The sequence below is a fragment of the Trachypithecus francoisi genome, unplaced genomic scaffold, assembly GCF_009764315.1.
Source record: "Trachypithecus francoisi isolate TF-2019V2 unplaced genomic scaffold, Tfra_2.0 Lachesis_group5, whole genome shotgun sequence".
NCBI lineage: Eukaryota > Metazoa > Chordata > Mammalia > Primates > Cercopithecidae > Trachypithecus > Trachypithecus francoisi.
The window spans coordinates 529999-543977 of record NW_022681470.1 but is presented as its reverse complement, the minus strand read 5'-3'; the positions used below and the strand labels follow the sequence as shown (position 1 = coordinate 543977).

Sequence of the window (13979 nt, the reverse complement as noted above, 5' to 3'; positions counted from 1 at the left end):
TAGCATTCCATTTTCAGACCCTGTTTTCTGTAGAGATAGAGATAGGTATATCTCTCTGTGTCTACATATTAGATGTCATAGATATATATGTATCTATTTCTACATATATATATTTGTTAATAAGAATCTTTTGAATTCTATGCAATGAGGCAATCATATTTATATTATTTTTAAATATATATATTTAACCTGAATTCAACATTTACTATTAGTAGTATTACAGTTTCTTCCTTTTTCTCAATTTTGTTTCATCTACACAAATATTCAGCTGTATCTTAGTGTTTATTCCTCCTAATTCATCTCAGAATGTCTTCCTGCTTGAGCTACACATTGCTTTCAACTAAAATGTATCTAATGATATCGACAACAAGTTTTACTGAACAGACAGCACATTCTAGAGACTAGTCTAAGAAACTGACGTGTGTGAATGATGTAATCTTTAAAACTTGTGACCTTTCTATTATTACAGAGCAAATGGGGGAAACGGATACAAAAATAATTTAAGTGCTTGGTCACAGGATTTAGTGGTGGAGAAAGGATCAAACCCAAGGAAATTCTGGCTCCAGAGCTCTCTTTTTACTGCAACATTGTGTATCTTCAGTTTAGACATTTTTTCACTTTTATTTGGAATTTCTCAGGAAGACACGTGTGGTCAGTGTGAATTTTAGCCTGTGTAGGTGACTGTGTTTTCCTTTTCTTGTGTTTTGTTTGCATGATACTATGTTTTTATCAGATGCTGCCAGATGCTTTTACTTCAAATCACTTTCCCAGGCACACACAAGTGTATGTATTAACGAAATGAAACATCCATATACAGAGTCTGTTTATTCCTTTCCTAAGTTTCCCTTTCAATTTTTATTAATAATTCTCTCCTATTTGTGAAATCACTCTTTTTAAAACATTGATTATTTATGTTTTGCTTTTGTAGTTCCAATATTTCATGTATGTAAGTCTTTCTCTCTCTCTCTCTCCTCTCTCTCTCTTTCTTGATGGAGTCTTGCTTTGTTGCACAAGTTGGAGTGCAATGGCGTGATCTCAGCTCACTGCAACCTCTGCCTCCCAGGTACAAGCAATTCTCCCTTCTCAGCCTTCGAGTAGCTGGGATTACAGGTGCCCACCATCATGACTGGCTAATTTTTGTAGAGACAGGGTTTCACTATGTTGGCCAGGCTTGTCTTGAACTCCTGACCTCAGGAGTGACCTCAGGTGATTGGGCTTTGGCCTCCCAAAGTGCTGGGATTACAGGCGTTAGTCACTGCGCCCAGTGCATGTCTATCTTTCTTATAATTTAATATCTGCCTTTCTACATCCCCGGAGAGCTACTAAAGTTTTATCCTCCACAACTCTAATACAATTTTATGTCTTCAGCTCTCTTATTTGCAGCTTTTCTTGTAACTTCTCATGCTGGAACTGTTTTTAATTGTCATGGGTAAAGCACTGCACTCGCCTGAGTGTGTTCACCCTCTCCTGAAGTGTTCCCTAACGTTGTCGTCTGTTTCTGCTCCCATTGACATTGCAGGAAGCTCCTTCTAATTCATCAGGTCGTCACGAGGAGCTCATTAGATGAGATTCTACCCACGAGATGGAGGATCTGCATTCTGGATGGATAGTGGGCAGAACAAATCTTCAGCCCCTTTTCCCCTCACCACCTAATCCACTCAGCCTCTTCTAAACTGGTAAGCAAAACTGTGCAGTTATGTTTGAAGTTTTGTTGAAAGAGAAGGAAAAACTTAGAAAGGAAAAGTTTCAATTTCTTGTTAGCTTGCATTTTTCCTTCTGTCTGTGTATTTCTCACTTTCCTAAATGAAGTCACTGTGCTGAGAACACTCCTTCAAGAACCTCCTTTGTTGGTCTACTTGCAACACTCTACCCTTGTTCTTCACAACTTCTTGGCTAGGGGAGGGTAAGAATGGGGAAAGCAGAGAAGCAGACCCTGCTGCAGAGAAAACCTGGCACAGAGACGCACAGTCAGTCCTTTCTCTGAGTGGTTCACACCCTGAGAGACCTTGTACATGTGCTGGCCAAAACTGAAGAGGCTTTTCTCTACCGAGGAGTCACCAGGGTTCATCTTTTCCTGTGTCCCAAGATTTTTAATTTTCATTGTAGATAAAAAGTTGAGTTGTTTCTGTGGTTTTGTGAGCATGTACTCAGAAGTTGAAACAGGCCTCCCTGGAGAATATGTAGACACTTGCAAACTATTTTTTAGGCTCTAGTTGTTCATGTAATGCTATTACCTAACATATTGATCCTCACTGTTTAATCTGAGAGTGAACTTAGGAAATGACAGTCTTCTTCCTGGAATGAGTTTCCCCAGAAACTAGTCTTTTACAAGTCCATATCTCTTTGCTAAAAGATTCCTCTAATGGCAATTATTTGCATGATCAGGAAGAATGTTCTGAGATTTTATTATTTTAAATAATTCAGAAGACAGTGCACAAGCCTGGAACCCTGCCTAGTGTCCAACAGGTGACACGTGCTTTTTAAAGTGCGTCCCTGAGTGTTCAACAGGCGACACGTGCTTTGCGGAGTATGTCCCCTGGTGTTCAGAGGCGACATGTGCTTTTTAAAAAGTGCATCCCTGAGTGTTCAACAGGAGACACGTGCTTTTTAGAGTGTGTCCCCTAGTGTTCACAGGTGATATGTGCTTTTTAAAAAGTGCATCCCCGAGTTTAAAAAGTGCATCCCCGAGTGTTCAACAGGCGACACATGCTTTTTGGAGTATGTCCCCTAGTGTTCACAGGTGATATGTGCTTTTCAGAGTGTGTCCCCTAGTGTTCAACAGGCAACATGTGCTTTTTAGAGTGTGTCTCCTAGTGTTCACAGGTGATATGTGCTTTTTAGAGTGTGTCCCCTAGTGTTCACAGGCGACACGTGCTTTTCAGAGTGTATCCCCTAGTGTTCAACAGGCGACATGTGTTTTTTATAGTGTATCTCCTATTGTTTGTGCCTATGGTATACACACAGTAGCTACGAAATGCAATATTGCCTTTGGCAAGAAATTGTGTCCTCAGTATCCGCATTATCTCACAAGCACAACAGCTTACCACAGATTAGCATTTGAATGTACTCAGCTGTGGTCCTTTGCATATGTTACATGATGTTTGATCATCACAACATCCCTTAAGTTTCCTGTGATATCCTAATTATAGACCAGGAAACGGGCTCTAAGATTTTAAGTAACATGCATTAGGGTACATTGCAAATGATGAAGTCAGAACCCCAAACAAGCATTCTCAGTGCAAGTATTTCAGAATCGAGCAACCCCCACTCCACGACGGTGTCCTGGAAACTGGCTGCCACCTCTGTGCACTTACTGCTGCGTCACCTGCCTCTCTGTTTCGTATAATACCTGAGTGCACACAGAAGTGCTCAAGAATTCAAAAACCAAGTCAGATTTTAAAGAGTGTTAAAATGATGAGGAAACTTTTAAAAGATGTTCTTATATCCATCGTATATTCAAGATGTAACTGCACCACCCATAGCTCTCTAAGATTGTGTATGGTTTCCTGCCTCTGGCCTATAAGATCTTTTATCCATTTCACTCAGTCACCATCTCCAAGGCTTACAACTGACCAACCAAATCAGGAAGCTTTTGAGTGAAATGAGGGGAATATTAGGACAGAAAGCACAACCTGGTCTATCCCAGTCTAAACCAGATGAGTTTCCCCTCTTGTGACACCTTCAAGACCCACAAAAATACAACACTAAGCAAAAATAAAAAAAATGGCTTAAATGTACCAAAGAGACAAAAAGAAAAAAAACAAAAAGATCATAATGAACATGTTAAAGTTAAACTGTTATATGTTACAAACTGCAACTCAATTCTACTGATAATACTTAGAAAATAATTCTGTCCTCTTTATCCCGGCCTGCATACCTTGCAGAACTGATCCCTAATATCTCACTGTCTTCATCACTGGTAATTCTCTTCCTGAACTGACTTTTGTTTCCTGACTATCCCAAACTACTTTTTGCTTTAGGGATGTCACATTTGCTGTTTATTTTGTAGGAACACCCTAGCCCTAAATCTTCACATGAATTTTCTTTCATCTTTCATTGTCTGTGTTGAAGTTTTCCATAAAGCACTTATTTGCATTACCTGGAACCATGGTTCCCACATGTGATTTACTGTGCCTATTTCGTAACTAGAATGTAAGTCACATGATTCATATTCTTTTTATTTACTACAGTATCCCCAGAGCATAGAACACTGCACAGGACTCTCTCCATAAAGATTTGGTGTGCAAATGAATGAGAAATTGACAAATGATGAAGGAACACATAAGAATGGCCAATGATCAGGTAGATAATGTAATCATATTTATTACAGTTTAACTTAGTTTTCAGCTGTGTCTACAATTTATGGTTATTTCTGGATAGGACTAATAGGTTTTAAAATTATCACAGAAATTCCCAATTTGATCCAATGGCCTATTGAATTATTTTCTTGGGTTGTTTGAATATATTGGATCAATTGTCTTGCAGTTGTATCCACATTTTAAATAAATGGAGCCAACTCCAAATGAAGGATCCTTTCTAGGGCCCAAATTTTCTTCAATCATAATGAAACTCCCTTAAGCCAAATATCAATTGGCAAACATTCATTCGTCTTCATCCCATGGAATCCTAATGTAGAAATTATTCTTCATCAAAAAGAAATAGCCAAGAAAAAAGAAGCTACAAATCTACCACACCAAAAAAAAGTTTTAGATTAGCTACATAAAAAATTTTCATCTAATAATGTTTACACAGACATGTTTAAGTGCTTTATTTTATCTTTTGTCATTTTTGTTGACCCTGCTTCTCTTCTTATGCCTCCAGGTCAAACTCACTACCACGAATGAAAACAATGAAACCTTGTCCAGTGGCTTTACCCTCATGGGGCTCTTCACTCACGGTAAAGGCTCAGGATTCTTTTTCGGTGTCATTTGTGCCATCTTCTTCATGGCCGTGATAGCTAATGGGGTCATGGTCTTCCTGATTAACATAGACCCTCATCTCCACACCCCCATGTACTTCCTCCTCAGCCACCTCTCCCTCATTGACACATTATACATCTCCACCATTGTGCCCAAGATGCTGGTAGATTATCTCGTGGGCCAGGGGACCATCTCTTTCATCGCCTGCACTGCTCAGTGCTTTCTCTACATGGGCTTTATGGGGGCTGAATTCTTCCTGCTGGGGCTCATGGCTTATGACCGCTACGTGGCCATCTGCAACCCACTGCACTATCCTGTTCTCATCAGCCAGCGGGTCTGCTGCATGATCCTGGCCAGCTCTTGGTTCGGCGGGGCTTTGGACACTTTTCTCCTCACCCCCATCACCATGAGTCTCCCGTTCTGTGCCTCTCACCAAATCAATCACTTTTTCTGTGAGGCACCCACCATGCTGAGGCTGGCCTGTGGGGACAAAACCGCCTATGAAACAGTGATGTACGTGTGCTGTGTTGCAATGCTGCTGATCCCCTTCTCGGTGGTGACTGCATCCTACACCAGGATTCTCATCACAGTGCAGCAGATGACATCGGCTGAAGGGAGGAAGAAGGCCTTTGCCACCTGCTCCTCACACATGACTGTGGTGACACTATTCTATGGGGCTGCCTTGTATACGTATATGCTTCCCCAATCCTACCACACCCCAATCAAAGATAAGGTCTTCTCTGCCTTTTACACCATCCTCACCCCCTTATTAAACCCTCTCATCTACAGTCTGAGGAACAGGGATGTGATGGGTGCCTTGAAGAGAGTTGTGGCAAGATGTTAAGGGACCTGTGGTGTGATGAGGAAAGAATTCTGATCGTCTAAAACCTCCACATCCTGTTTAGGCATATATGGGCTTGCATCATGGATACCATGGATAATGCTGACAGGAACTGCCAGTACCAGCTGTGCTAAATGGTGTATCCAGCAGTACTTCCATCCAAAATGTGAAGATGCTGTAACAGTCACACACAAACAATACCAGAGTTCTAGAAACACCACTCGTGTTTATTCTTCTTTTGTTTCTACCGATTCCAAGTCTTCTCTCATATCACTTCTCCGACTGCAGTTCGTGTATATGAATGCCCCCAGATGTTGAGTTAACATGACATATTCTGCCCATCTTCAGTGGCTCCATAAGAACTGGTGATTTTGACTATATTGTTTAAACAATCCATCAATTGGCTTATCAAAGGTGTAGGGATGTCAAGTTTCGAAAGACATATGAAAGAGACTAAACTGTCATAAAACTGTAAAAGAAAAATCTACATACTTACACCAAGATTTAGAAAATCCAAATATCTCTTCTTTGAGTAACAACTGAAAACACTCCTCCTTTATCTACATTTGGAACTAAAAACAATGATTCTTGTGTTTTGTAGAAATGCCAAGACTAAACCTTTATGGGGGAGGGAGTCTGTGATGTTATTTTTTTAATATGGCATCTATAACTGTTACATTGGAAGACACAGCAAAAGGTAGTTGAGAAAAAATGTCCTATTAACTAGCAGTTTCTGTAATCACTTTTCAGCTTCTTTAATTCACTAGCATTTTTAGACTTTGGGGATCCCTGTGTAGATGTTAGTGTTGTTGGAGCTATTTCTATCAAGTTTTCTCTTTTAAAAAAGTAGTGGACAGCATATTTTTCCTTCTCTATGGCACTGGCTTTTGCATTGGATAACACTGCAAAGTGGGAAGGAAATACCCAGCTTTTCATCTGAAAATTAGAACTGGAAACCCCTTGTAAATGACTTAGTGTCATGAGCGGTGCAAGGTTAGAAATAACCAGGACCACAAATGCTCGTGTCTTTCACAATGTCAGGATTTTCTTGATGCTATTTCAATCACAAAAGCCAGCATGGACTACATGGAGTTCCCAAGGGGGCAACTCCCCTTAGTACTTTTCATTCACTTGGTAGTCAGAGCCGCGGGCACAGACTCAAGCCACTCCACAAGTCAGTCAATATTGCACATCATACATAGTGAGTCCTCTGGTGAGAACTGATCCTATTTCGAGCTGCTAAAGACCTGCTCTCTGACAGTTACAGAGTCCTCCCACGAGAACTGATCATGGAAGAGTGTGCTTGTTTGAGTCCTTTTCTGGTTGGATGCAGTCTTTTTTGTTGTTGTTGTTTGGTAGACAACACATCTTATCCTTGTTGGAAAAGTGCTCTATGAAATATAAAATAGAGTATTTTTCTAAGATGGAGTTGGCTATGTCAAGGGTGTTCTATACACTTAGTATGATATCTTTTTAAGTGGCTAAGAACTGGAGAGAAAATGTTTGGCCTAAATTGTAGGCACAGTGGTGAAACCAGGACCACATCCCAAACCCCTCAGGCCACTTCTACCAGCTACTTCTACAAAGCTACCGGGCTTTGTACTGTCATTGGTTTAACAAAATCCAAGCTGGGTTCAGGGATGTTCTGCAGGCACTGGAGATGGTGGGTGAAGGAAACGTTGCCACACCTCGTTTTGTACTGAAAAAAGCTGCTGGGTATTTGACAAAATATTTAGCCAAATAGAACAGCTCAGCTTGGTGTTGGGCTAAGCACTTAATCAAGAAAATAGACCTGGTCTTGCCGAACTGAGCAGGCTTTTCAGTTGAAATCCAGGAACAGCTTTTCTGAGGCTCTTCAGCTGGAGGCTCAACATCGCCTCAGTCTTGTCAGACTGTCTTGGAGAACACTATGTGCCAGGTAGTATGAGGGAGCATTTCCAACCAAGAAGATGTTGAGGTACAAAAACCACAAGTCAGAGAGAAGCAGGGGGCTGGCCCATAAGAACTGGTCATCAGTTTCAGCTCCACATAAACACCATGGGAATTTCTGCCAATCATTCAATGCTTCTGAGGACCAACTTTCCTTTTTATAAAATTTGATTTAATACATATTTTCTTGTAAGATTTTAAAATCAAATAAAATGATGAATGCAATAAAACTTTATAAATGTTAGTCAATATTTCAGCTATTCTTTGAAAAGGTGATTGACTTTTGTATTCAGTTTTTACAATTTTTTTCATTTCTATCAATCCATTACACACAAAAGGACACTATTGTACCACCACTTTGGAATACAGTTGGACAGTTTCTTACAATATTGACCATAATCTTACCATATGATCTGGCAATTGTGTTTTGTGTTTCTCGGTATTAACTCTGCTGATTTGGAAATTTATGTCCATAGTAGATTTTTCATACATTCCAAAACATAGACTTAATCAGAACATCCTTCAGAAGTTAAATGGATAAAGTGTGGCACATTCCTACAGTGGAATATTATTTAGTGATAAAAATAAATGATTTATCAAGCCATTGGAAGACATGGAGGAAACTTAAATGCATATTGTGAAGTGAAAGAAGCTAATCTGAAAAGGCTACATACTGTGTGATTCCAGCTGCATGACATCCTGGAAAAAACAAAACTGTGGAGACAGGAAAAAGATAAGTGCTGCCAGGGGTCAGGGGAGGGATGGATAGACAGAGCACAGAGGACTTTTAGAGTAGTGAAACTATTCTATACGACACAGTAATTAATGTTACATAATATTATGTTACATGGTACTATGCTCTTGTGAAAAAAATACAACTCTGGAACAGAAAGACTCATCCTTATGTAAAATATGAACTGTTAATTATAATGTATCAAAATTGATTCATTCATTGTAACAAATGTACTACACTAATGCTGGATGTTAACAATAGGGGAAAGAGAGGGGATAAAACTCTCTGAATGATCAGTTCAATTTTTTGGTAAACCTCATTGTCCTAAAATATAAAATTTCATTTCAAACGTTTTCTAACAATTATATAACTCTCTGGTACTATATTTCTTGACTGGATTTCAGTCAATAAATCATTGGGAGTTCCCATCAAAGAACTATGGTGTTCGTAGAAGTTAGGATGCGGGTTGGGGATGAAATAATAAAAGTTTGTTAACCTAATTGGTCTTGTTTTGGGAGTTTGGTTATATGTTGTTTTGAAGACGTGGGAGCAGTGAGGCTAATATTTCCTGGAAAGTTAGAAGAACATGGGCCAAATATTAATTAGTTTTATGCTTGGGGCATATGGTAGGAGCCCCTCATTCCAACTTAGCATTCCTTCCCCATTCTGCATATATAAGAAAACACTGGAAGTGCATCATCTGTATATGGAAGAGGGGGAAAAATGTCTATATTACCTCACACCAGAAAACCAAAACCTATTAAAAGATGGATGCTGCTGCAGGAGAAGGCCTTTTTAGAATGAGTGAATTTTTTAATAAAGAATTTGATTATTCATGACCCATCATTGGGAATTTCATCTCAAGTTCAGATATTCAGCCTCTGAAGGAATGCAAAGCCATTTGTGAGCCATTTGGCCATCCCTGCAGGAAAATCAGTTCAAAACTCAGCCTGACTCTGTGGGAAACTTGTGCTTCCTTTGGTTGAAACCAGCTAGCAAAATGCATAACTTGTGCTCAAGGAAGAATTAGTAATGGCTAGAAGAGAGATTGATTTGTCTTTTAGCTCTCCCAGTAACTCAGTCGACCATTTGGACGACTCTGTTGCCTTAGCCTGAGTTTCTACTTAAGTGAATAGGGAATAGTCTCGTAGATATGGTTGTTGATTTCCTCAGAATGAAATTAGCACGGCAACAATCAAGTCATGCACAGCCCTTTTGGAAACTTGAGGAAGAACGCGAGCAACATTTCTAAAGGTTTTTGTCACTGAAATTCGTAATGTCATACATATGTCATTTTATTACTAGACTTTAGAAGTATGTAGGCATTGTGTAGCTCATAGAGTGATTTTGATATGAATTGATATTCTCAAGAAGTCAATGGTTTTACATTAAAAAACACAGGACTGTGCATGGGAAGGAGGGTAGGTGGAATGATTGGGGACCATAGAGCAACAGGAATCTGGTGCCTTCTAGGACCTGTCCAGAGATATTCAGCCTGACAACCATCAGGCATTCAAAATGATGCTCAAATGAAATGTGGAGAATTATTAATGCAGGAGGAGAATTCAAGGTAGTTTTGTCAAACTGATGAGTTTTTGGTACATGCTGGTTGCAAAGATCACTATTGGGTTTCTGGATTGCTGTGCTGAGGATTTTTCTGAGGTCACATGCAGGCTCTGTGGGAAGAGTGATGTAAACTAATTAGCCAGGATGGACATAGGGATGAGTTCTAGGGCATGGGGTGCCACATTGTCTGCAGTCAGCTCTTACTTGTAAGTGCCATCGAATGGTTTATAGCATAACAGTCACACAGCAAGAAGAAATAAAAAGCATCTAAATAAGGAAAAGAAGACGGCAAACTATGTCTCTTTGCTGATAATACAATTCAATACCCCCAGAAAACCAAAAGACTTTGCCAAAAGATTCCTGGAACTGAGAAACAACTTCAAGTAAAGACTTAGGATACAAAATTAATGTACAAAATTTAGTAACATTTCTAAACACTGATAACATTCAAGCTGAGGCCAAATCAAGAACTCCATTCCATTTACAACAGCCACAAAAATAAAAAATCTAGGAATACAGTTAACCACAGAGGTGAAAGATCTCTAAAAGGAGAACCACAAAACACTGCTGAAAGAAAGCAAATAAGACTCAAACAAATGAATAAACATTCCATGCTCACTGGTTGGAAGAATTACTCTCATTAAAATGGCCCAAAGAAATCTACAGATTTAATGTCATTCATAAAAAAACTACAGACTTTATTTTTCAAAGAATTAGAGACAACTATTCTAAAATTAAGATGAAACCAAAAAAGAGGCCAAAAGTCAAAGTAACCCTAACCAAAAAGAATAATGCTAAAGACATCACAATACCTGACTTCAAACTATACTATAATGTTACAGTAACCAAAGCAGATTGTACTGGCATAAAAACAGACACATAGACTAAATGGAACCGAATAGAGAACAAAGAAATAAAGCCACAGATCTATACCCTGTTTATCTTTGACAAAGTTGACAAAAGCAAGCAATGGGGAAAGGACTCCCTACCTAATAAATGGTGCTGTAATAGCTGGACAGCCATATGCAAAAGAATGAAAGTGGACCCCTGCCTTTCACTATATACAAAAATTAAATCAAGGTGAAATAAAGATTTAAATATAATAACTCAAATAAAGAAACCTAGAAGAAAGCCTACAAAACCCCATTCTGAACATTGCCCATGGGAAATAATTTATGACTAAATCCTCAAAAGCAATTGCAACCAAAATGAAAATTGACAAGAGGAACCTAATTAAACTAAAGAGCTTTTGCACAGCAAAAGAAACTATCAACTGGGTAAGCAAACAACCTATAGAAAGGGATAAAATAGATTTTCTACTTTATTTGCATAGAGATGTTTATAGTATTCTCTGATGGTAGTCTGTACTTCTGTGAGATCAGTGGTGATATCCCCTTTAGCATATTTTACTGTGTCTATTGGATTCTTCTCCCTTTTCTTCTTTGTCTGCCTAGCATTCTATCTATTTTGTTTATCTTTTCAAAAAACCAGCTTCTGGATTCATTGAATTTTTGAAGGGTTTTTTGATGTGTCTGTCTCCTTCAATTCTGCTCTGATCTTAGTTATTTCTTGTCTTTTGCTAGCTTTGAATTTGTTTGCTCCTGCAGGGTGCCAATTTTACATCTTTCCTGCTTTATCCTGTGGGCATTTAGTGCTATAAATTTACCTCTAAACACTGCTTTAGCTGTGACCCAGAGATTCTAGTACATTGTGTCTTTGTTCTCATTGGTTTCAAATAATTTACTTATTTCTGTCTTAATTTCATTATTTACCCAGTGGTCATTCAGGCACAGATTGTTCAGTTTCCATGTAGTTGTGCAGTTTTTAGTGAGTTTCTTGATGCTGGGTTCTAATTTGATTGCCCTGTGGTCTGAGAGACTGTTTGTTATGATTTGTGTTCTTTTGCATTTGCTGAGGAGTGTTTTACTTCCAATGATGTGGTTGATTTTAGAATAAGCATTATGTGGTGCTGAGAAGAATGTGTATTTGGTTGATTTGGGTTGGAGATTTCTGTAAATGTCTATTAGGTCCACTTGGTCCAGAGCTAAGTTTAAGTCCTGAATATCCTTGTTAATTTTCTATCTCATTGATCTGTCTAATATTGACAGTGGGGTGTTAAAGTCTCCCATTATTATTGTGTGGAAGTGTAAGTCTCTTTTTGTAAGTCTCTAAGGACTTGCTTTATGAATTGGAATGCTCCTGTATTGGGTGCATATATATTCAGGATAGTTAGCTCTGTTTGTTGCATTGATACCTTTACCATTGTGTAATGCCTGTCTGTCTTTTTCGATCTTTGTTGGTTTGAAATCTATGTTATCAGAGACTAGGATTGTAACCCCTGCATTTTTTGTTGTCGTTTTTGTTTTTTTGCTTTCCACTTGCTTGGTAAATCTTCCTCCATCTCTTTATTTTGAGTATATGTGTGTCTTTGCATGTGAGATGGGTATCCTGAATATAGCACACTGATGGGTCTTGACTCTTTATCAAATTTGCTAGTCTGTGCCTTTTAATTGGGGGCATTTAGCCCATTTACATTTAAGGTTAATATTGTTATGTGTGAATTTGATCCTGTCATTATGATGCTAGCTGGTTATTTTGCCCATTAGTTGATGCCGTTTCTTCATAGTGTCAATGGCCTTTACATTTTGGTTTGTTTTGGCAGTGGCTGGTACTGGTTTTTCCTTTTCGTGTTTAGTTCTTCCTTCAGGAGCTCTTGTAAGGCAGGCCTGGTGATGACAAAATCTCTCAGCATTTGCTTGTCTGTAAAAAATTTTATTTCTCCTTCACATATGAAACTTACTTTGGCTGGATATGAAATTCTGGGTTGAATTATTTTTTCTTTAAGAATGTTGAATATTGGCCCCTACTCTCTTCTGGCTTGTAGGGTTTCTGCAGAGAGATCCACTCCTAGTCTGATGGACTTCCCTTTGTGGGTAACCCAATCTTTCTCTCCAGCTGCCCTTAACATTTTTTCCTTCATTTCAACCTTAGAGAATCTGACAATTACATGTCTTGGGGTTGCTCAACCATCTAATCTTTGACAAACCTGACAAAATCAAACAATGGAGAAAGGATTTCCTATTTAATAAATGGTGTTAGGAAAACTGGATAGCCTTATGAAGAAAATTGAAACTGGATCCCTTCCTTACACCTTATACAAAAATTAACTCAAAATGAATTACAATTTAAATTTAAGACCTAAAACCATAAAAACCCTAGAAGAAAACCTAGGCAATACCATCTAGGACATGGGCATGGGCAAACACTTCATGACTAAAACACCAAAACCAATTGCAACAAAAGCCAAAATTGACAAATGGAATCTAATTAAATTAAAGAGCTTCTGCACAGCAAAAGAAACTATCCTCAGAGTGAACAGACAACCTATAAAATGGGAGAAAATTTTTGCAATCTATCCATCTGACAAAGGGCTAATATCCAGAATCTACAAGGAACTTAAACAAATTTACAAGAGAAAAACAAACAACTCCATCAGAAAGTGGGTAAAGGATATGAACAGACACTTTTCAAAAGAAGACATTTATATGGCCAACAAACATATAATAAAATGCTCATCATCACTGGTCATTAGAGAAATGCAAATCAAAACCACTATGAGATACCATCTCAAACCAGTTAGAATGGTAATCATCAAAAAGTCAGGAAACAACAGATGCTGGAGAGGATGTGGAGAAATAGGAAGACCTTTACAGTGTTGGTGGGAATGTAAATTAGTCCAGCCAATGTAGAAAACAGTTTGTAGGTTTTTCAAAGAACTTAAAACAGAGCTACCATTTGACCCAGTAATCCCATTGCTGGGTATATACCCAAAGGAAAGTAGATCATTATACCAAAAAGACACATGCACTCATATGTTAAACACCATGCTATTCACAATAGCAAGATATGGAATCAACCTAGTTGTCCATCAATGGTAGATTGGATAAAGAAAATGTGGCAAACACAAAAAAGAAAAATGAAAATGTGGCAC

General features: G+C 38.5%; 1 protein-coding gene across 2 annotated transcripts in view; it reads left to right on the top strand.

The window, feature by feature from the left end:
• The window catches only part of LOC117075135 (olfactory receptor 2T6), a 91095-nt gene extending 82082 nt beyond the window's left edge, over positions 1 to 9013 (top strand). For both annotated transcript variants that reach the window (XM_033197217.1, XM_033197218.1), the window contains exons 2-4: positions 1520 to 1676; positions 4191 to 4302; positions 4822 to 9013. In XM_033197217.1, the coding sequence (XP_033053108.1) occupies positions 4267 to 4302; positions 4822 to 5763 (978 nt within the window). In that variant the 5' untranslated portion in view covers positions 1520 to 1676; positions 4191 to 4266 and the 3' untranslated portion in view covers positions 5764 to 9013. The remainder of the gene's footprint in view (positions 1 to 1519; positions 1677 to 4190; positions 4303 to 4821) is intronic.
• The last annotated feature ends 4966 nt before the right edge of the window (positions 9014 to 13979 follow it).